General features: G+C 43.5%; 1 protein-coding gene across 19 annotated transcripts in view; it reads right to left on the minus strand.

Moving 5' to 3' along the window:
- Positions 1–9,758: 9,758 nt before the first annotated feature.
- The window catches only part of TRIP12 (thyroid hormone receptor interactor 12), a 139,467-nt gene continuing 127,501 nt past the window's right edge, over positions 9,759–21,724 (minus strand). For all 19 annotated transcript variants that reach the window (XM_086719851.1, XM_086719848.1, XM_086719864.1 and 16 more), the window contains 8 exons: positions 20,524–20,638; positions 20,059–20,213; positions 18,916–19,080; positions 15,287–15,451; positions 13,384–13,497; positions 11,655–11,749; positions 11,031–11,134; positions 9,759–10,296 (listed from right to left, as the gene is read on the minus strand). In XM_086719851.1, the coding sequence (XP_086575977.1) occupies positions 10,100–10,296; positions 11,031–11,134; positions 11,655–11,749; positions 13,384–13,497; positions 15,287–15,451; positions 18,916–19,080; positions 20,059–20,213; positions 20,524–20,638 (1,110 nt within the window). In that variant the 3' untranslated portion in view covers positions 9,759–10,099. The remainder of the gene's footprint in view (positions 10,297–11,030; positions 11,135–11,654; positions 11,750–13,383; positions 13,498–15,286; positions 15,452–18,915; positions 19,081–20,058; positions 20,214–20,523; positions 20,639–21,724) is intronic.

Genomic DNA, 21,724 nt, shown 5'->3' on the forward strand with positions numbered 1-21,724 from the left:
CGTTCACTGGCAGCCCATGGAGCAGGCATGAGGAGGCGATTACAGAAGTAAAGTGTTCTCGCAAACTTAGTTGACAAAACCAGTTGTTGTGTTCAAGGCGGGGAGTGTGAGACCCAGAAGCAAAACTCACCTCTGCAGCTGCCACCCTCACTCATGAAGAGCAACTCGTCTGGCAAGCGGAATTACTGAATGAAGTTGAACTCATTGCGTTTTGCTTTGTCCTGGAGAAGTGAAAAAATACATTCAGAGGACTTTTCTGTGGTTTCCATGGAAAGCTGACAAGCCGGTGCTGGAGGAACGGGATTCTAGTACCAGACCCAGCAACACTGACCAGCCCGTTGTCTCCTCCCCTGTCGGGGACTTAGTTTGGGCTGTGGGTGCTAGGTGGCTTCTTGGGGACCCATCATAATTTAATCCTCATCATTTCCTGCTCTCTCTCCCTAGTTTGCCAGCTGGTCCAATTTTTACTCCCTTTTGTTGTGGCAGGAAAACCGTGCCTATAAACCTGCAAGGACTTACTTGTATAAAGTGTTTGTTTGCTCTAAATCACTGAGGCTTGGCCACTGATACATAAAAGCCAAGCTCTTGGCATTCAAAAAAGAACGGAACAGAAAAAGCCAGGCATCTACGTGTGCACACACACACATTGCCAAAAAGCCTGTTTTGTTTTGTTGGAGGGGTGAGGGGCGAGACGCTGTAATTATAAGACCGCTATCCATGAGAGATGCTCTACTTAGAAATCTGAAAGCCAGCAATTTTCTTGACTTTCTGCGCGGCCTTCCTACTCAAAACTCAGTGCACGTAAAAGCTCCTCCTAGTGATGAATGGCCAGGGAAGGAACAGGAATCAGAAAGCAGGGATGGAGTGGGAGGGCAGAACCTTACTTTAATATTTCTGCATCATATCCTGTCCCTTTGGGCATTGGGAGAGCCCTTGTACCCCTTCCTTTGGGATGGGGGTCTTAGTCACCAGCGTTTTGTCCGCCTCCCTCCCTTGCCACAATTTCCATGAGCTTTAATCTCAACTGGGAATGAAGAGGGTTGAAAAACCATACCTGAAGTGTTATAAATCTCACCCTATTTCTGGCATAAGTATGTGATCTTGAGGGGCACCTGGGTGGCTCAGTCGGTTGAGCGTCCGACTTCGGCTCAGGTCATGATCTCACCGTCCGTGAGTTCGAGCCCCACGTCAGGCTCTGTGCTGACAGCTCAGAGCCTGGATCCTGTTTCAGATTCTGTGTCTCCCTCTCTCTCTGACCCTCCCCCGTTCATGCTGTCTTTCCCTGTCTCAAAAATAAATGTTAAAAAAAATTAAAAAAAAAATAATAAAAATAATAAAAAAAAGAAGTATGTGATCTTGACCAAGGTGGAGCAACACAATCATTGTTCAGACAGAAGGCGGGCTTGCTGTTCTAACGACCCTCCCAACTCCAAGAATCTACACCAATGGCAACAGCTATAAACACCCCAGTCCCACCTGATCTCACTTCCTAACTTGACTAATGGTAACTGAACCAACCCACCAAAAACCCACTAGGACTAAACACTAAGATGAATTTAAACGACCAAGGCATAGGATCAAAATATTTATTCCCTCACGCATTTTAGTACCTGGCTACATGACCAAATGCAGGTTCAGAGTATTTCCAAAATAGACCCTGCGCTTCTCTTTTGGCCAGTTGAAAGTATATAACGTAATTTTGTTCAACTCACTTGGAAGACGACCTATGTACATTCTTAAATCAACTGCGTTGATGTGAAAAAGGCCACGGACTGTGACAGATGTTAGGAGCTTAGGAGTTGAGAGCAGGAAGGGAATTTAGAGTTCATTTCATCTGCTCCCATTTCACAGATTAGAAAATACTCAGTGAAGGTTACGGGACTTATCCAAAGTCAAATTCAAAAGAGAAGCCAAACTCTCAAAATTCAGAGCCCAGACATCAATCTACAATACCATGGCAGTTAAACAGAAATCTTCGTAACAAGTTTTATAAATGCGGGAACAGATTCCACACTGAGATTCCACAGTATTTTGCCAGTATTTACAAAATTCTGAATTTAAGCAAACGGCAACTTCAAGTTTACAAAAAACTTCATCATCGAGAAAACACGATTACGGAAGTCAGAACCAACCCCTGTAAATGTATCGGCAGTCATAAAAGGCGCTGTGTTGACTTTCCCTCTCTCCTGGACTGCCGGTACTAAGAAATATATTACAACTCTCTACTTGCTATCTTCCAACTGATTAAAAAACAAAGTTTTGTTTCCCAAATGGACTTTTGCCTTCCCCTGTAATATATCTATTATGCTGAGAGAAAGAAACATTAAGATCCTTTGTCATTCATTAGTTTTGCTATAACAGAGCTTTTTTTTTTTTCTTTTTTTTTTCACTAACACTGATATTCCTAATCATTCCTAGCTCACCCTACTTGGTCACAAATCTAAGTTTCCTTCCTGAGCAACCTCTGATTTTGTTTGGTCTCTCCGGGCCCAAGTGAACTATTTACCATAAAAATACAACTGGCGAATTTTTACAGACCCACATAGTTCAGCAATTGACTATATATATATATATATATATATATATATATATATATACACATACATATAAATAAAATGTTTCGGTTCCATTTTGCTTTCTACTTGGGCCTTCGAGTCCTTGAAGTCAGAGCACAGCTTCCACAGACAACCTGACTGGCAAAGAGGAAGGACCACAAATGTAGAACTCCTCATTTCTTCCATGACTATGTGCATGCCAGGCGTCATGCCAGGCACCAGAGGTGGGAAGACCAGAGGGGTGGCATCTCCTGCAGATGGAAAAAAGGGAGCTCAAACACATCACGCTGCTAAATGACCGTGAGAGCCTAGTGAAAATCTCCCTGTAAAGAGAAAACAGTGTTTTTTCAAAAAGCCTCTCTCTTTAAATTCATTGACTTTGGGACGGATGTCAAATGGACCGATGACTGAAGGGTTTCCCCATCACACTTCCACCCATCCCCATGTGGTACCGTGAGATGGGCAAGAAAAATGGCGCGCTGGAAAGACCACAAAAATCCCAAGTTTTTACTTCTATTTGTCGAAACACCATTTAATGCTTTGGGAGGAAATGGATTTCATATTCCCTCCATCCATCTGGAATGTTATGCATCAGAACAATGGGGGACAAACGAATCTATTACGGCACTAAATTGTCCATGGAGGAAAGAAAGACTGTTTTGCCCACCCCATTAGCCTACAATGCAAAGAGACCAATTTACTTTGAGAAAGTAGTTCCAGAAAGTCGAAAACACTGGCTTGGGTATTTACTTATCATCTTCTAACATCGGTTAGCACTACTGAACTTTTCTAGATGAATTTAGTTAAGGTTGTTTTTAATTTGCAAAAGGGACAATTGTAACGACAGTTTCTGAATTTAAAGTTCTCTTAAGGTTGGTGGTCATTGGAAAGAAAAAAAAAGAGGAAATCCTCTTTCTAATGGTGTGGACGTTCTCACATAAGTCAGGTGTCAGAACCTTAAAGATGATGTCCTCCCAATGCACGGAAGGAGGAAGGGGGAGCACAGAATTGTGGCCTTTCTGACTAAATAAGTAATTGTTTCCCTCTTTTTTAAAAAATATAATTCATTGTCAAGTTGGCTAACATACAGTGTATACAGCGTGCTGTTGGGTCTGGGGATAGATTGCTGTGATTCATCGCTTACATACAACGCCCAGTGCTCACCCCAACAGGTGCCCTCCTCAATGCCCATCACCCATTTTCCCCTCTCCTCCCGAGGACCCCCCCGGCCATCAACCCTCAGTTTGTTCTCTGTATTCAAGAGTCTCTTATGTTTGCCTCCCTCTGTTTAAAACTATTTTTTCCCCTTCCCTTCCCCCATGGTCTTCTGTTAGGTTTCACATTTTCCTCTTCTTATCCCTACCTTACGCCTCCTCGTAAGTCACAAAACATTTTGATTTATTTACCAGAATTATCAGCTGAATATCTGAATGCTTCCTCAAAGCTGCCACACGCGGTCACTGTTTCTCAGCTGGAAGGACAACATCCTGATATTTGGGATCTCTCCAAGGGTTCAAGGGCATTCTGACCTGTCATGATGACAGCTACTGACATTTTGAGCAGGAGCCAGGGAGGCCGAGTGCTTCACAACAGCCCCTCCCGCAGGGAGAGTTGTCAACCCACATGCCCATGATGCCCTCCTGGAGAAGCACTGGAAGACAATTCAAAGAATCGTACCCAAGACTGTGACAATACTAACATTACAACATGACTTTAGACGACTGAACTGCTTTGGTCACCGCTGAGACCAGGGCGTGAGGTGAGGGATCGCGACTCTCCCTTGGAGGCAGGTTGGGGCTCCTCCTGGTCCCCAGCATGCTTCTCACCAAGCCCTCTACACGGCTCTGTGCAAGCTAGCGTGCGGCCAGGGGCCGTGCCTCGATTCTAAGAGCTGTAAGTTCTGTTTCGCAAAGTGGAGTCAGGATGCACTTCGGGAATCGAGGCCTGGCTGGAAGAAATAGTTTTCACGGAGGCCCAACTTCCTTCGCATTTTAAGTGAACACCAGATGGAGCGCATGGGCCTTTCTCTTTATCACTGTTTATTTTAGACAGTCATTTCAAACAACCGCTTCTGGTGGCAACTCTCCACGGGACATTAAACATAAACACTGCCCCGTCCCTTTAGCAATCTCGACTGTTGTCGGCCCATGTATATTCCTTAGTACGAATTTTTTCATAAAATGAAACTTTTCTTTTTTAATGTTTATTTTTGAGAGAGACAGAGCATGAGGGTGGAAGGGCAGAGAGAGAGACACACACACACACACACACACACACACACAGAATTCAAAGCAGGCTCCAGGCTCCGAGCTGTCAGCACAGAGCCCCACGCCGGGCTCGAACTCACAAACAGTGATCATGACGTGAGCCACCCTGGCGCCCCGATAAAATAAAACTTCTTAATATAATGTCCTGAGGAATGTTTCGATGTAGGAGAGTAACCCAGAGAGTACTAGAACCCACTCCAGAAACAGAACTCCTGGGGAGAACACAATCACCCGGGTGTGCCTGGGCCTTGAAGCCACCACAGGGTATTTGAGATACAAACACCTTACGTGCCTATCAAGGTTGCCTTCAGTCGTGAGGCGAATTCCTGGAGACCAACTATGCATTTGGGGGTTCTGGGAGCTGCATCCCTGAGGCCCCCCACATAGGCAGAACAGCACCTCTTCAGGCTCCAGCCCTCAGTGCTCCGCAGAACATGTGGGAGAGGTGGGAACACACAGCAGACGGCAGGAAGGTCACCAGCCTGGCTGAGGACAAGAAGGAATGGTGGTGAGAATGGCAATGAAATGTCCACCCCACCCCCACCCCAAAGCACTGGTCCCAAGCGGGTCTGAAGGCATACTGGGTCTTTCTACTGGAATACTGGCCCAACAATTGCCATCAAGACTCAAAACTTCTATTTAACCCGTTAACACACCAACACTGATTCATGCAGTTCCATCGACTAAAATTGTGAAGTTACTAGACACCTGCCCCTGCCGCCCCTGTCCCCCCGCCAGAACTGGTCATACAGACAGCTCAGCATTTGTTACCAACTTCACCTCCGTGCCAGTCTCATTGATAGGCTTATACCTAATAGCACCTTTCACCTAGGATTTGAAGTCATTTTACAGACCAAGATTCATCGAGGGAAAAATGTGGTTTTGTCCTTAGGAGGTAGATCAACACGATATGTAAGAATGTGCGTGTGTGTGTTGTCTATCGTCCGTATTACGTATGGATTTCACTCACTCGTTCTCTTGAAAAGAGCAACAATCCACTCCCACCCTCAACTTCAGCCATCACCCTTCCACAATATTTCCATCTCCTTTGCAATCCTAAGTCGATTCTATTTTTTGGTTTCAGTGAAACAGACTGATCCGGACATTTGTCAAGGGCAGGGCGGCCAGTCACGAAAGCCAACAGTGACTTCTCAGTGGTCCAACCGGGAGGTCGTGCACAGGGTCACATCTCTCGATCCCAAAGGCACCACGTCCCTGCTGCATAGGAATATCTTACAAGTGTTAATCCTCACCCCCAGCAAGCAAGCATTAGAGTCATATTGGAGTAGATTTGTCTTAGAACTCTCTCCACCACTCTCTGCCTCCAAAGAAGGCCAAGATTACTGTGTTACCGCCACAGAAAGCTTTCCAAAAATCACCCAAACAAGCACACAGCTTTCAGAAGAGCCCTCTAGTTGTGCAGAAGTTAATAAAACTGACCATGTAGGATAATGCTGTTTATTAAAAATATATTCAGGGAGAAGGAAGTCAGTGCATTTATGCAATTTTACATACACATCTGTAGTTTGAGGTTCCATTATTCCAACAGTTCATATAAATCACTGTTTCAGGTAAGAGAAAAAAAATGCTTTACACAGGAGATCAGCAATTGGTTATAGGTTTGGTAATATGAGTAGGCTTGTTGTAAAAATAAAACCACCTCTTCCATTAGTAAAGAATGTCTCCTTTATGCAGAACAAGTCTTCAGAGTTAAGAACTTTGCTTGCATTAGCCTGAAGTTCTTGGAAAACAGCCAATCCTCCGTTTTCTAGAAATATAAATGCTATCTTTTGTCTGGATTTTTTTTTTCTTTTGAGGTAACAGAGGAAGGATTTCAGTGATCTGTCACTAGGTCATCCTTCTACTGGGTGTGCCCAACTACTGCAACGTCAAACCGAAGACTCGTACAGAGGCATTTCCGAGAATTAGAAATACAGAGCATGACATTTCCAAACAACGCACGTTCTCATTACAGGAGGGAAAATAAAATGGGTCCAACAACCAAAGCCGAAGTAAAGGAAGTAAATCTTTGCTAATGGAGAAGGAACAAGGGCACCCGGGACCCCATGTAAGGATCTGGTTTGTGAATGCACGCTTATGCCTTGGCCCTGGAAGTCTCCTTTCTCAGTTACACACACTTTCCTGCAGTGTCAGGGACGTCCCCGTTCCCTGAGTTCGTAAGCACAGACAGGAATCGGGAGCATAGCCTCCACAGCTGATGAACCAACCAGAGGGAAGACAAACTTACAATTTATTTGCTGGCGATAATCCTTACTGTGTTAAATCAAGGGCTGCATCTAACTTCTGGGATGCAGACGCTGGGGCCTCTCCCTGGGTCTTCCGGTCTTTCTGCACAGGATGCCCCCGGGAAGGAACTCTGGACCAGGAAGCGACTGGTCGGTCAGGTGCTCCACCCCTTGTCATGTCATGTCCCCAACTCACGAGAACCGCCAAATGCAGGAGACAGGGGCTTTAGGGATACTACCTTCTTAACAGAATGCTGAGGTCAAAGAAACTTCTCTGTCACTACAAATGCAGGAACCAGAGCTGAATCACAGGAAGAGAGAAATCTGTATTCTTACAGTGACTAGCTGTGTGAAAGTTTTCTGCTGGGTTCGGCTAAGGCATCTAGAATTCTGTGTCTGTTCCTGATTAGACTACCTAGAACTCACAATTAACTTTTTGGAGGGGCTGGGAAGAGGGAATTACATTTAATTACCTCTTCCTTCCTTCCTTATTGTGAAATAGTTTAAAAAAAAAAAAAAAGGTGTTCTCATATACAAAAGAAAAAAAAAGGCAGATCAGATCAGTAACTGTAAATGACACCACAACACAGTATTAGCTGTGACTAACCTCTGACTCCGTCTCAGCAAAAATTAAAGGGCAGTAAAATCTGTCTGTACCCAACTGTCTATGTGTATAAAGCGTAGTTAGAAATCAGTGCTTGTTGGTAGGATTACTAAGCAAATAAATTTAAGGCAAAATCGGAGTAACAAGCAAATGAAATATACACTTTCTTCCCTACGATGCAGGATTAAGGTCCCTGCAAAGAGAGGTTGCTTTAAAATGGGAAGAGTCTTCCTGCCCCTAATTAACAAAGGGTCCCACACATTAAGGAGTAAGCTAAACAGTAAAAAGCATTCAACAGGTTAACTACCGACTTTGAAACCATCAACCTTCAGAGTTTGAGTCAAAACCATCAAATGTACTGGTTGATGCTGAAATCAACGAGGCCAAATCTGCCAGGGCCACAAGAGATCTGGATAAAACATCAAATACAGATACTTTGGTATGAAACATTGCTTTGTTTATACATGTCGAAAATTTAACAATGAACCCTTTAAAAAATGAGGAAATGCTATGTTCACACAAAAATCCTTGTGCTTAGTTGGTAAAAAGGTATCAGAACAGTTTTAAAACCAGGTGGCTCATTCTTGAACACAAATTTCACCTGATTAAACTGCTCGGCTCCTATGCTGTCAATGTCAGAACCGCAGAAACACAACTCCCCTTCTCGGACTTCATGGTAAAGCCGCTCCCTGGTCAGAGCCCCTGCAAGAACCAGGGAAAGACACCCCCTGAGCTCTGTCACCCTCAGTGGGGGGTCACTGCCCAAGTTCACTGTGAAAGCGGGGGGGGGGGGGGGGTGCTCCCAACAAGGCCATGTAAGTGTAAAATGACAAAATAATCTAAAGAAAAGCAAGCTACTAAGTTTCTCTTCGGTGGAGGGAGGGATGGGAAACAAAGGGGCTTCTATACCAATTAAATCAGACTTTGGAACAGTCTGTAGAACAAGAGAGAATTGATTTCTCAAAGTTCAATAAAAAAAATTGGCTCGTCTCTCATTTTCAAAAAGATACATTATGGAAATCCTCTCAAATTTATGCAACAGGCTTAATTATGAACCTTAGGAAGGAAGGAAACTCCTCCCACTTTCCTGCCAGATTTTATGTTCTTCAAGTTGCAGTCACAAATTCTCTCCCTAGTGGTATCAGCCATGATGTGAATCATGGAGATGGGGCGATTTGCTTGCACTGAAATACGGCTACACAATGGAGAGTTATGCATACAGCACAGAACTATAACCGAAAAGGTGAAGCAAACTTTATTTATTTTCAGGTAAAAACATTAACCTGACGGATTATTGCAGATTTGAGAAATCAGCACATGAAACAACTGGACAGAACTTTGCTTACAGGTGCTTGTATCGGTGCCGAGACAAAGGCTGAACTGTTTGTCCCAAGTTAGCCCTGGGAGGAGGGGAAGGGGAGAGAGGAAAAAAGACGACCACGAACAAAAACTTGAAAACAAGGACAAGGGAGAAAAAGCATTCTTGGACTCCAACGGGGAACGAAAACTGCTAATTTTGTTGAAAACGTTACATCAACTCAAAATGCTCTGGTCGTGGAATAAGAAAATACCGGCCAGCCCAAGCTGTGGACTTTTCAAGCTACACAAGAGTGAGCGGGCTTTCCTGGCCTCCCTTCCAGAAGCTGCTGTGGTTGCCAGAATCACCGTGTAAACAGTCCTACCGGGTCACTGGGCAAAGGCCAGCCATACCCTACAGCTATATTAAAACTAAGCTATGAGAAAGGTCTACCGAGCTACAAAGGCGGAATCACACTGACGATATATTTCAGTTCAATGAATTTTAAAATTATATCTTAATTTGAGAGAGAACACGGAACAACGGGAGCCCATGGCTAATGAAGATGTGACAGCCATGAGTGTCGCACACAAAAAAAACCGTGTGGACCGCGGACAATACATGAACCGGGGAGGGAAATGAAAGGGGAGTGAGATGCACACAGAGCTAACCTACCGAACCGGATTTGTCAAACACACGTGAGCTTTCGTGTCTGTACTTATGTACAAGAGTGGTCTTTGGAGGAAACAAAACTGCAGACTTGGCTAGATGGACACACACAGCCCAGAATTAAACTGCACAGCGACATTTATTGTTTCAGCCTGAAAAACATCCCTTTAAATTTCACACAGCAAAGCAAGTTAAAAACTTCACTCATCAAATAAATGATAATTTAAACAAGAACTTGCTAAAGAAACCTCATCACAACAACGTTTTAGGGCCTGATCACTTTAAGTCCATGGGGCCATTAATGAATATCAACCAAGTGTCTCTTGTATAATCTGCAAGCCATTTTTCCTACAACAAGAAGGCGTAACATGTTTCCTTGACTCAGGTGATACATTTAGAAAAGAAATCATGATTTTTTTTTCTTTTGCTGTAACAGGCAGACACCGCATTTCTCGCTGTGATCAGGAAAGATGGAACGACTGCTGTCCTTCTCTGGCCGCGATCAACAGTTTCTCACGCATGATCTCAATGCTCGAGTAGTCCGGCAACTTAAGATAGTTCACACAAGTCATTACGGAGGGCAGGAAGTCATCCGGGTTTTCTGTCGATTCGAATGTCTTCCGGACAATTGTCAAAGGTGGATTCAAACTCCGGAAGCCTGAGCAGAAGGGGAAGGAAGAAAGACCAAGGGAAGTTAGTAAGTTAACAGGCCGCACACAGCTAACTCCGAGCCAGATGTTTTTTAGCCACAAGAAGAATCCGTCTGGAATCACAAACGTAGCCTTTCTGTGCTGCTACCATCAGGAAACGTCACACTGCTTGGCTGTACGGTGTTACCACACACGCAAAGTGTTCCTTCTTGCTGGGCAATTACATCTACACACGTGATGTACGTTTAGTGTATGGACCCCAACATCTGCTTTATTTACTGGAAAAAACCACCGTAGAATAAGGAGGCCAACAGCTCCTTCTGCTTTTTGGCTTTTAAAACTGAGTACCAATTTGACTCCTATTAGGACTGACTCACTCCTAGAAAAGTAGACTTTACAATGCATTCTCATCCAAGAGTCTGTAATGTACAGCTGGCCAGAGGATCTGAATTTCACCTAGAAAAGTAGCATTACGTGTTCATTAACAATCCCACTTCAGTGTGTTTAAGATGACCCCTATGAATCTCCCTGCCGGCCGAGAGCTCTCACATATCGCAAAGCCAATGGAAAACTCAAGAAACGTTAGGATACTAGAGTAACGAAAAGGCACTGTTGGGTCAAATGCAGAATATCCTGCTGGTGGTACCAAAGTCTCTGTCCGTCTCTCCCTCCCCCCCCCCCCCCTCCCCGCACACCCCACCACCACAGAACGGCGGCGGCCAGGCGCCCAGGGCACACCCACCTCCAACAGGCAGTCTCGGGCTACCGGTCACGAACTGGAGAAATAACCTCTGCTGCTCGTTATCAAAACTACTGAGAATCTCGAACAGGAACTTCACGGCGCGACTACAACAGAAACAAGTCAGCAAAATCATTTCAGCACGGGACTGTGCACCTTTCAATCACACCGCACCGCAGACTCTCAGAGCCAGCTGCAGACTACCAAATTTCAATATGACTACCTATGAATTTGCATTAGGACGCATTCGGAAACCAACGTAGTTTTCTGTTGTCACAGCTGGAATTCAAAGGGAATGATTACTGTTGTAACAAACAAGACTTGTCGGGAGTGTGCGGGTATTTCCATTTTACCGCCAACAAAAACGGGTAACGGGTTTGACCTGTATCCTCCTCTCTTTCCTCCTCCCTGTTCACTTACACAGAAATACCCGAAAAAGAAATCTTTGAGTCCTAAGATCTTGATAGAAATGAGGCCAAAATATCAGAAAGCCTCCTTTAAAACAGGCAGACAAATTTAAAAACGGCACCCCCCTGTTGTTCATAACGTACGTATACACATGCATGCACGCACACACCACCAAATTCTTGACCCTCAAACGAAAGCCCAGCAGATCCGGGTACTCACCTGTCGTGAGTGTAACCGTGGTCCGGCCTGCAGCACTCCATCAGTGTCTTTGCATCCCAAGTGTCTGCTTTACTGCCGCACAGGAGCTGGTCCAGCTGCGTGGTCACCCAATAGAAACAAATTACTAAGGACACGGCTGCATAACTCAGTGAAAACTCACAGGACGTGCTGTTTTGCAGATGCCAATATAGCACAGGACTACCGTGTACCAAATCAAAGTATCATTTTCAATACCGAAAGTTCTGCGCAGGGACCTCTGTTTTCGCCAATGTGCTCTTCTACTACAGTTACAGACTCAGCCTCCTCTTCTGGTGCCTTTAAAGGCACCCTGCCCATCTGCAGGGACTGGCTTCTCGAGAAGACTTTAATCGCAAACAAAACATACCTGAGACAAACCTTTGTTTAGGCTTTCCTAACGCCTCTCGTGTCTTTACAGGCTTTAACTCCATAACCTACATCTCGCCAGGGAGATTTCATAAATCCTGTTTTCTAGAAATGCCAGAAGCCAAGACACAGACTAGTGAGCTGGAGAGAGAAGTGGGAGAAAGCTGAACTGAGGCCCAGCCAACGGGCAGCTTCCTCACTTTGTACAGAGGCAGATGGCTGCCAGATGGTCGGCTGGGGCTGCACGGGGACCAGGCAAGCCGTTCCAGGGGGAACAGGAGAAAGCAAGAAGTGCTTGCGTCCCCTTGGAAATTCTAACACCAGTTTCACATTAAGCCATCTTTTCTCTGGTGACCTGCCCCCCTGCAGAAGGACTGCGTGCTTTGAGAAAATTTAATACCTACTACGCATCACTCACTGGCAGGTACTCTATGTGTCCTGTTCAGTAAGACAGAGGTTATCCCGATCTTATGGACGAGGCAGTCGGGTCAGACACAAAAGCCTAGACAAGGTCATACGGTGAAGCAGGAAGGACCAGAATTCAATTCCAGGAGCAACCCTTGCTGCTTTCAATTCCAGGTGACACTTAGTGCCTCAAAGTGTCAGCTACACCACATGCTCCCGCAAGCAGCAAATCAGAGTGGACATAAAAATCGTAACTGAGATTGAAATGCTACGTCCAAGTCATTCAAAGGTATCCGGATTCAGCCAGTAATATGTGTGTAAAGTTATCATTCAAATAGTAAACAAAAAGGATCCCAAACTGGAGAAACCCCATACCTCGCAGACCCTTTCTGTGCCATCTCCCCACTCGAGAGCAGTGTTCCAGATTCTTGTTGCACTTAAGATGGCTGGAAAACTGCACACTCATTTCCCCCACTCTTAACGGTACTTGCAACACCTCCTTAACTCCAAGAACGGACTCCAATCATAAAGCAGGGTCTCACCCAATCCGGGAAGTTTAGGTTAAAAAAAAAAGTGCACTCTCCTCAGTGACCGCAAAGACGCGCACCCCATCCAGGGTCAGGTGACTGACGACGAGGCCGGGCCCACCCAATCTCGCACACAGACCCCACTCCAATACTTCAACTGTATTTAATATTTATACAATATAAAATGCTATATTTATATTACATCGTATTACACTTAGTATTTGATACTCTTCTTTGCTCAGAAATGATCTTCTACCTTTACCAACATCCACCCCTCGGCTCACAAACCCACCTCGCCCCCCAGTTCTCTCGTTTGCAATCCTCTTCGGCCGGATGGCACAGAGACGGCGTGCTACGATTGCTACAGGTACACAGGGAGCAATGGGCAATTTCTTCAGACACAAGCTACTCACTTCTTCCGGGTAGAAGTACTGGAGATGACTGAGTGGGAAGACAGATTCAAATCCATCTCTGAAGGAATCGAATTGCCTAGAAACGCCTTCATTTAGTGCCCAGAATATAACCAGCTGTAAAAAGAAAGGTCTTTTAAAAACCGTGACAAGATTTCCTATCTCTTTCCTACCCAATACATGGCAAAGTACAGTGAAACATCCATCCTGATCACTTTAAAAACAACAGCAACAACAACAACAAAAAACCCCACACAAATTAAGTCTCTAAAACATCTCTCAGAAAACCACATAAGCGATCTCTCAGGTCAACTTCTAACTCGGGGCCTGGCCAGCAAGAAAATGTAAAAACAATTACGATGAGCATTTATGTTTAGTGTGTTTTAAAAATTCATCTACATAAAACCCTGATGGCACAGAACGGTACCTTACTAGATGAGAAGCAGATGAAAGTTTCTCAAGAGGATAAAATGTTATTAAGAATTAAAGATAATGTGTCAAGATGCATAATAACCAACTGTTAAGTGTTCTGAATTTTTAATGTGAAATTTTTCTATCCAAATCCCGATTAAGTTCTTAGAACCCATGCTTCTGAAGTGGACCTTCACTTAGAAAAAGGCAAACTCTGGAAATGCAGTCACGTGAAATTGAAAAGGAACAGAAAGCATCTGTTACTGGTTCAATGATATCTAGTCATCAATGACTCCAGCTAACCCACTGGGTTCAAGAAATACAGGACATACTCAGATAAAAATAAAAACAACAGCATTTTGCTGACAGAAAAATACAAGCATCATCACAAATTCTTTTCAGAGAACTTTAATCTGGACATTAACTCATCATTTACAAGTAAGCGGAAAGGTTAGCTTTCTCAAAGTTAGGAAAAGCAGCAGGTAAGTTTGATCAGATAGCCCTGTGAATATTAAAGAATGTGTTTTAATAGTCACAGAACAGTTGGGTATGCCAAAAGATATCTGAAGACCTTGGCTATCTACTCTTTCTCTCTAACAGACGAAGAAACCAGAGCCATTTTTCAGAGGTTCTATCTAAAATCCCACTGTATGGGCACCTGGGTGGCTCAGTTGGTTAAGGGTCCGACTTCAGCTCAGGTCATGATCTCGCGGTTTGGGAGTTCGAGCCCTGTCCAGCTCTGTGCTGACAGCTCAGAGCCTGGAGCCTGCTTCGGATTCTGTGTCTCCCTCTCTCTCTGCCCCTCCCCCGCTTGTGCTCGCTATCAAAAATAAATAATTTTTTTTTTTTTTTTTAAATAAAATCCCACCGTAGGGTGGCAGAAAACCCAAGTCTGGGTATAGGTGGTTTTCTATCTTGAACCCAATGCTCTTTCCACTCAGGGTCAGAAATAAACCAAGAGAAACTTTTCAAAAAGCAGTAGTAAAGACCTATATAGCATGGAACTTAAAATACAATTTCTTTTTAATACAAAATTGTTTTCCCTTAATTTAACAAATATAGTCAAGGGCTATAGATTATCTGAAAGTCCTCATTACACCCATAAAAATGTGTTTGTGTGTGTGTGAAGAATAATGTCTAGTTTTGCCTCGATAGACAGAATGCAGTTTAATGAGAACACAAGTGATGGCTCCTTTTCACTGATTTGTTTTAAACGAAGACAATGAGAGTTTAGTAGTATTCAAACTTCAAGACAGAAAATTCAAGGTCACATATAAGGCTTCATGAAATATCTGACACATTTTGTCAAGTGCAGACAGAAATGAGGGCCTGAAAAAGTGGATGTTGTGCAGTGATCTTGGGTGTCGAGGGTCTCAGGCAGGGGAGGCAGGCTCCCGGGACAGGTGCTTCCCCCTTCCCCCAGAACAGTGTCCACAGAAGTCCTGTGTCGCCCACCTCGCTGGCCTTTTCCCCAAAGGGTGCCACGATTACGTACTCTTAAATATTCTTCTAAATTGTGGATAGTGACCGGTATATCCTTTCCTCCTTTCTTCAGTTCGATGTTGGGAAATCCTGGCAGAGTGAAATCCAATCCTAGATCTTCAACTGAGCAGCCGTTCATAGTCAGGGTTTCTAATGCATATTGTAGACTCTCTTTGGTCTAAACAAAGGGGATGGGAGATCAAGCACAGTAATTCAGTTGCTTGTATGTCTGTGTTTATAAAACAAAAGATATGCTAATAAATTTTATGGGTTCCTTCAGCTCTTAGAATACTTCTTTTATTGTCGTAATTTACACATGACACAGATCACAAAGGAAATAAGCACTTTAGAATCCAACTATTTTTATACGGGGAAAAACCAGATCACCTAAGTGTTCTTTCAAGATGAGAGGTCTGCTACTCCATCTGACTGAATTTCAAATCACCTTTCACAGAAAGTCCTAATTGTTTACATGATGGTTAATTTAAGAGTAGCTAATAGGGCCAAACTTCTCCTAAATTCTATCTTAATCCTACACACACACCCCCCAAATACCAAGCAATAGTTAGGAAACTGTAAATACAAATAATGTACTATCTACTAATGGTTATAATTAACATTCTTCCTGCTGCAAAGCTCAAGTCTAAGGAATACCCTGGGGATTCCTCATTCAATCACTTCAGGACTAGAGGAACAGATCTGTATCCACAATGAAGAAAAGTTCCAACAAAACCCTCAAGTCCTACTCTAAAGACAAATATTAAAAAGCAATTTGTATTATTCACCTTTTTAAATGCTCAAGAATACGAAAGGCTTACGTAAAATTTCTTTAGATTAGAAATCAAAGACCAACATGCAGAACTGCAAATACTATCTGAAAATAAAGGTGTTCAGTATAGGAGGAAGGGGCCAAGTGACTTTCCAAACTGGGGATACCCATACGTATGAAATTCCTAGCAGCCAAAGAGTCTAGGTACAAGAAATTAGTCATTTAAACTAAAAAAAAGCTAGGAAGTTCTGGCTTACAGTCATTTTTAGAAGTTCTCATTTAAACTCAGTCACTCTTTAATTAAAAAAAAATATATATTTATTTATTTTGAGAGTGTGTGTGTGCACACTGATGAAGCCACCCAGGCATTTTTAAAATTAGTCATTTTTAAAAAGGGAAATAAAAGCTGCCTAGGATTCCACAGGATTCAGAACGCAGGAGGGGTAACAGCACGAAGACGAGGTATAATGTGCCTGGGGACTATGGCCGTCTGTCCTCGCCTGTAAAAGCCTGTGTTTACGTCTTTCCTCGGACTCAGGTGCACATTTGAGGGCACCTGAATGAAGACCTTTCATTGCCATCATTGGGACACCTGGGTGGCTCAGTCGGTGAAGCATCCGACTCTTCACCTCAGCTCAGGTCATGATCTCACGGTTCGTGCCCCACGTTGGGCTCTGCTTGGACAGCGCGGAGCCTGCTCGGGACTCTCTCTCTCCCTCTCTGCCTCTTCCCTGCTAACTCTCACTCTCTCTCAAAATAAAAAAAAAATCGCTATCATTGAGAGGAATCTAGAATATACAGTGTCCTTGAGATGCTTAAAAGAAATTCACTATTCGTTTTTTCAGATCTTACATTAAATCGAAGGCTAATAAGCTTTAGCCCATTTCCCATGTATCTTTTGAGAATTTAAACTACCGAGTTTGCTCCATCCGTGTACTTTATAAACGATGAGGGGAGGGTTTGGAACCCACGCCATTCCTCACGTGCTGGATGAAAGTCGGTTAACATGGTACATCGGTTTCTGGAATCTGGTTTCCGTGCTGTGCGTTTTATACTTTTAAAGTGGCAACATCAAAAATAAAGATAAGAACAAATCTCAAAAGATATGAGGAAGAAAACCAGGTGGCATATTGCAAAATGTGTAACAGTGAAGGTTCCAGAGCAAACAGCCTGGGTGTGAACTCTCAGCCCTGCCCCCACTTCTAGGTATGTGACCTTGGCAGGTTACTCAGCTGGTCTGCCCTGGGTTTCTTGTGTGTAAGGCAGGAATATCAGAAAGACCTAAATCTCCCAGGGGTGTTGTGGATGAAATGAATTAATAGACATAAGGCACTTGAACAGTGCCATGAGTTTTACTTTCTTTCCTTCCTTCATTTTCCCCTCATTATTTACCTAAGAGATAATCCTAAAGAGGACTGCATTAGTTATGAAAATTTATCAAGTTGGTACGCGTAAATCTAATGGATTCTAGAAAATCTTAAGACAACAAACCTTACATGGCCTCTTTTAAATGCCAATTTCTCTTAATAAAACATTTTTCCTCAAGTCACCAATTAATAAGGGAGATAAAATTATTTCCCTTACAAATCATTTTCTTCTCTGATAACAAGGCATTCTAAAACCCATCTGTCTACAGTAAGCCCTTCTCCAGCTTATCAGGAGATGTGACACTTCCCTACAGAATCTCCCCTATTCTTACTTTACATAATTTATAAAATGGGAGCTGCTTTAAAATCGGGCCATGTGGGGCGCCTGGGTGGCGCAGTCGGTTAAGCGTCCGACTTCAGCCAGGTCACGATCTCGCGGTCCGTGAGTTCGAGCCCCGCGTCAGGCTCTGGGCGGATGGCTCAGAGCCTGGAGCCTGTTTCCGATTCTGTGTCTCCCTCTCTCTCTGCCCCTCCCCCGTTCATGCTCTGTCTCTCTCTGTCGCAAAAATAAATAAATGTTGAAAAAAAAAAAATTTAAAAAAAAAAATAAATAAAATAAAATAAAATCGGGCCATGTTACATGCCCAGACATAGCTATTTGAATCCGTGCCACTTTTGTCTTCTTCTAACGTCTGACGCAGAACTGCTATTAATCTCAGACTGGGTAAATAATCTTTAATCTGTTATCAATATATAAAGAATACACATTCATGATATAAAATGAAAAATCACACATTCTAATAGCGAAACCTCAACAGGTGTTCCTGAGAAATAGAGAACACCCACCATGACCTTTAAAACTATTTTCCTGAGATCTTTCTAAAAACAGGTGGACTGGTCTTCTTTCCAGAAAAACAATCTATCCTAAGCATAGTTTTATTGATTCAAATGCTTACTAAAAGAATTCAGGGGGGCCTGGGTGGCTCAGTCAGTTGACTCTCGAGTTCAGCTCAGATCACATGATCACGGTTTCGTGAGATCCAGAGCCACGTATCAGGCTCTGTGCGCGGAGCGTCCAGAGCCTGCTTGGGATTCTCTCTCTCCCCCTCACTCTATGCTCCCCCCACCCCACTTGCATTCGCTCGCTCTCAAAACAAATAAAAACTAAAAGAAAAAAAGAAAAAAAAATAATTCAGTATGATAACACTACCTGTCCAGGTACGTAATGCCCATCTAAATTTAATAAACGAGAGCCCTATGGCTTCAAGTCAGGACTGTATCCTATTTGTTAATCAAGCTGTTTATTTATCACCTGCTGTTATCATAGGTCATCTTACCCACTGTGAAGTCTTTTCAGTTATTCTAATAAAAAAATTAGAACTCTTCTAAAATACGACATTAATATAAAATAATAACTGGATCAAATATAAAGCACTTAACAAAGACCTCATCTCGCAACGGTAAGAAAGTGATCCACTTGACCGCTTTCTTATCTTCTAGGCTCACCTGGGATTTATCTTGTTCAAGTCTTTTCTTCTGTCTGACAATATCTTCTAGGTGATACACTGATCTGGCTACAACCGGGTCAATGTCAAACAAATCATGCGATGTCAGTGAAGTTTCTTGCCGTAGCATCCACTTATAAAAGGGTAAGCCAAGGGGAAGGTCCACCTGAAAGGGAATATACACAAAATAAGACAGTCATGCTAAGCTTCTAGAATTGCCTCAATTTTATAACTGACACTTTAAGAGATCATTTATAAAGGTTGAGTAGTACTCCCCCAAAACCCCCACATTTTGGAATGGTTTCTCTCATTAGACACAACTGTTCCCATTTAAACCCAATTTGGGGCCCTGATATTGTGAAAAACTTAGTACACCGAAGAATCCTATTTAAAAAAACTGACGCGGGGCGCCTGGGTGGCGCAGTCGGTTAAGCGTCCGACTTTAGCCAGGTCACGATCTCACAGTCCGTGAGTTCGAGCCCCGCGTCAGGCTCTGGGCCGATGGCTCGGAGCCTGGAGCCTGTTTCCGATTCTGTGTCTCCCTCTCTCTCTGCCCCTCCCCCGTTCATGCTCTGTCTCTCTCTGTCCCATAAATAAATAAAAACGTTGAAAAAAAAAATTTAAAAAAAAAAAAAAAAAACTGACGCTAAAAAGGTGATGGACATATATATTCTCCATAAGAGCCTCAAACTAAGAGATGTTTATAGGAATCTTACTCTATTTGGGGTGGTGTAAACTAAATTCCACTGAAGTTTGTATTACTGCACATTTGGAAGAAAAAGAAGTTAAAAGGAAGGACCAACTAATTAAAAATGAAAAAATGTAACCTCTAAAATAACTCAGGGCACCTGGGCGTCTCAGTTGGCTAAAGCATCTGACTCTTGGTTTCAGCTCAGGTCATGATCTCATGGTTGTTGAGTTCGAGTCCTGCACTGGGCTCTTCTCTCTCCTTCTCTCTCTGCCCCCCGCCCCTGCTCGCATGCATGCATACACTCTTTCTCTCACTCCAAATAAATAAAAACATTAAAAAAATTCAAAAATAAAAATAAAAAATAAAATACAGCATTAAGTGCAGGGGATTAAGATACTTTCATAGTACAGGTACAAAACAAAACCGTCGACAAGCGAATAATCCTACACTTACCAATCTGAAATCCATGATCGCCTTGGCCATTAATTTGCCTAAGAAGCGAAACTTCATCTTAACCTTTGCGATATGAGCAGGCTTAGCCGTCCTACCAAAGGGAAGCGCAAACAGGCCCTGGAGGTTTTGAATGTACTTGGTCCCTTCTTGGCTTCCTATAAAATGAGCAAGTCACGAAACTTTAGGTGCGATTTCCCAGAACAGAACAAAATAAGACAAAACCTGGTTAACTAATAACACTTAAGAAATTCAGTATTCTCAAAATCAGAAGGCAGATCACAGAATGAAGACCTCTAGAGCCGGAAGGCTCTCTTATTTGATAACAGAGAAAACAAAGGCTAAAAGGTAAAAGGGATTGAGGTCGGAGAGCATGTGAGTTTATTAGAAGCTAAATATATTTAATGAACTGTAATGGCCCTTTTACCTGATGTGGAAAACCCACAGAGACTCACAAATTGATGGTACCTTTTGGATTGCTGAGAGTCACTTCTTCACCTCTCCAGAGACCCAAGTCGGCTCTCTGTAGTTCCTGAGATACAAGTGCATAAAACTCCAGTGTAGGCCCAAGACCGGTACCAACCTACAGGAGAACAAAAAGAGAACGATTTCAAACTTCGGATCTGACACTGCCTTTTAGACCAGCCAACCTTTCTGCAACGCAGACGCTAACAGCAACCATTTTTTGGACGTGTTATTGCCCAGACCATCCTATCTTCCTTCCGTCTTGTCTTGGTCGGCCAGAACAAGAACCAGCAGCCCTGTATTTCCTCTTTCTCCCCAGGACCTAACACTGTCACTGCAAGGGTCCGGCTCCTACACCGGTAACAGTGCCACTGCAGCTGTCTTGCCCCCGGGGAATAAGATGGCTTTGTCTGAGTACGAATCTCTTTCCCGAGCTCTCAAGGGTGAGCTGTTAGCCTGAAACCAGTTCAAATGTCATCTCCTCAGGAGAAGCCTCCTTTTCTGCCCAGTTACTCTGCCCACCCCCCTTTTTTTAGGATTTCTAGTTCAGCTACTTCAGTGCTTTTCACATCATAGCACCGCAATTTTGTTACGGGCTCACATTTCTCACTCGAGGATAACTTTAATTCACCTTTGTACCTTCAGTGGTGCCCGGGCACGCACCAGTCATTTAACAGAGGTTCGTTGAATAAAACAAGAATAAGGGAAGGCCAGAACCCACGCCAGCACCCACACGGCTAACTCAGCTTTGGAGCCTCACGGTGCACTAGCAACTCCAGAGAGCTTTATCGGTATGTACACGGGATGGGGAGCATGTCCTGAAGACTCTCAACTGACAGGTCTGATTTAGAGCCTGGCCCAGCTCCAAGGTGACTGCACAGCCTTGAATGGAAACCCCTCCTCTGTGAGACATATCCTGTGTCCATGTTCACAGTCTCGTTATTCCTTCATGTTTCAAGGTCCTGCCAGCTCAGACCATAAATTAGATATTTGGCTAATGACAAGTTAGTATCATGGTTTATATGCTGCATCCACAGTCCTGGTGAAAAAAACGAGAGTTCCCTTATAGATCATTGTAAATTAACTGGCCTTATTTTATTACCATAGTTACTTTTAAAAAGTGCCTATACTAGTTCAAACGATAAGATGCAATCCACCAAATGTTTGACTCTAACTTTGCCAACAGTGATCTACCAGGCTGGAT

Source organism: Puma concolor, chromosome C1 (genome assembly GCF_028749965.1).
Source record: "Puma concolor isolate L17-30 chromosome C1, mPumCon1.1.hap2, whole genome shotgun sequence".
NCBI classification, from domain to species: Eukaryota; Metazoa; Chordata; class Mammalia; order Carnivora; family Felidae; genus Puma; species Puma concolor.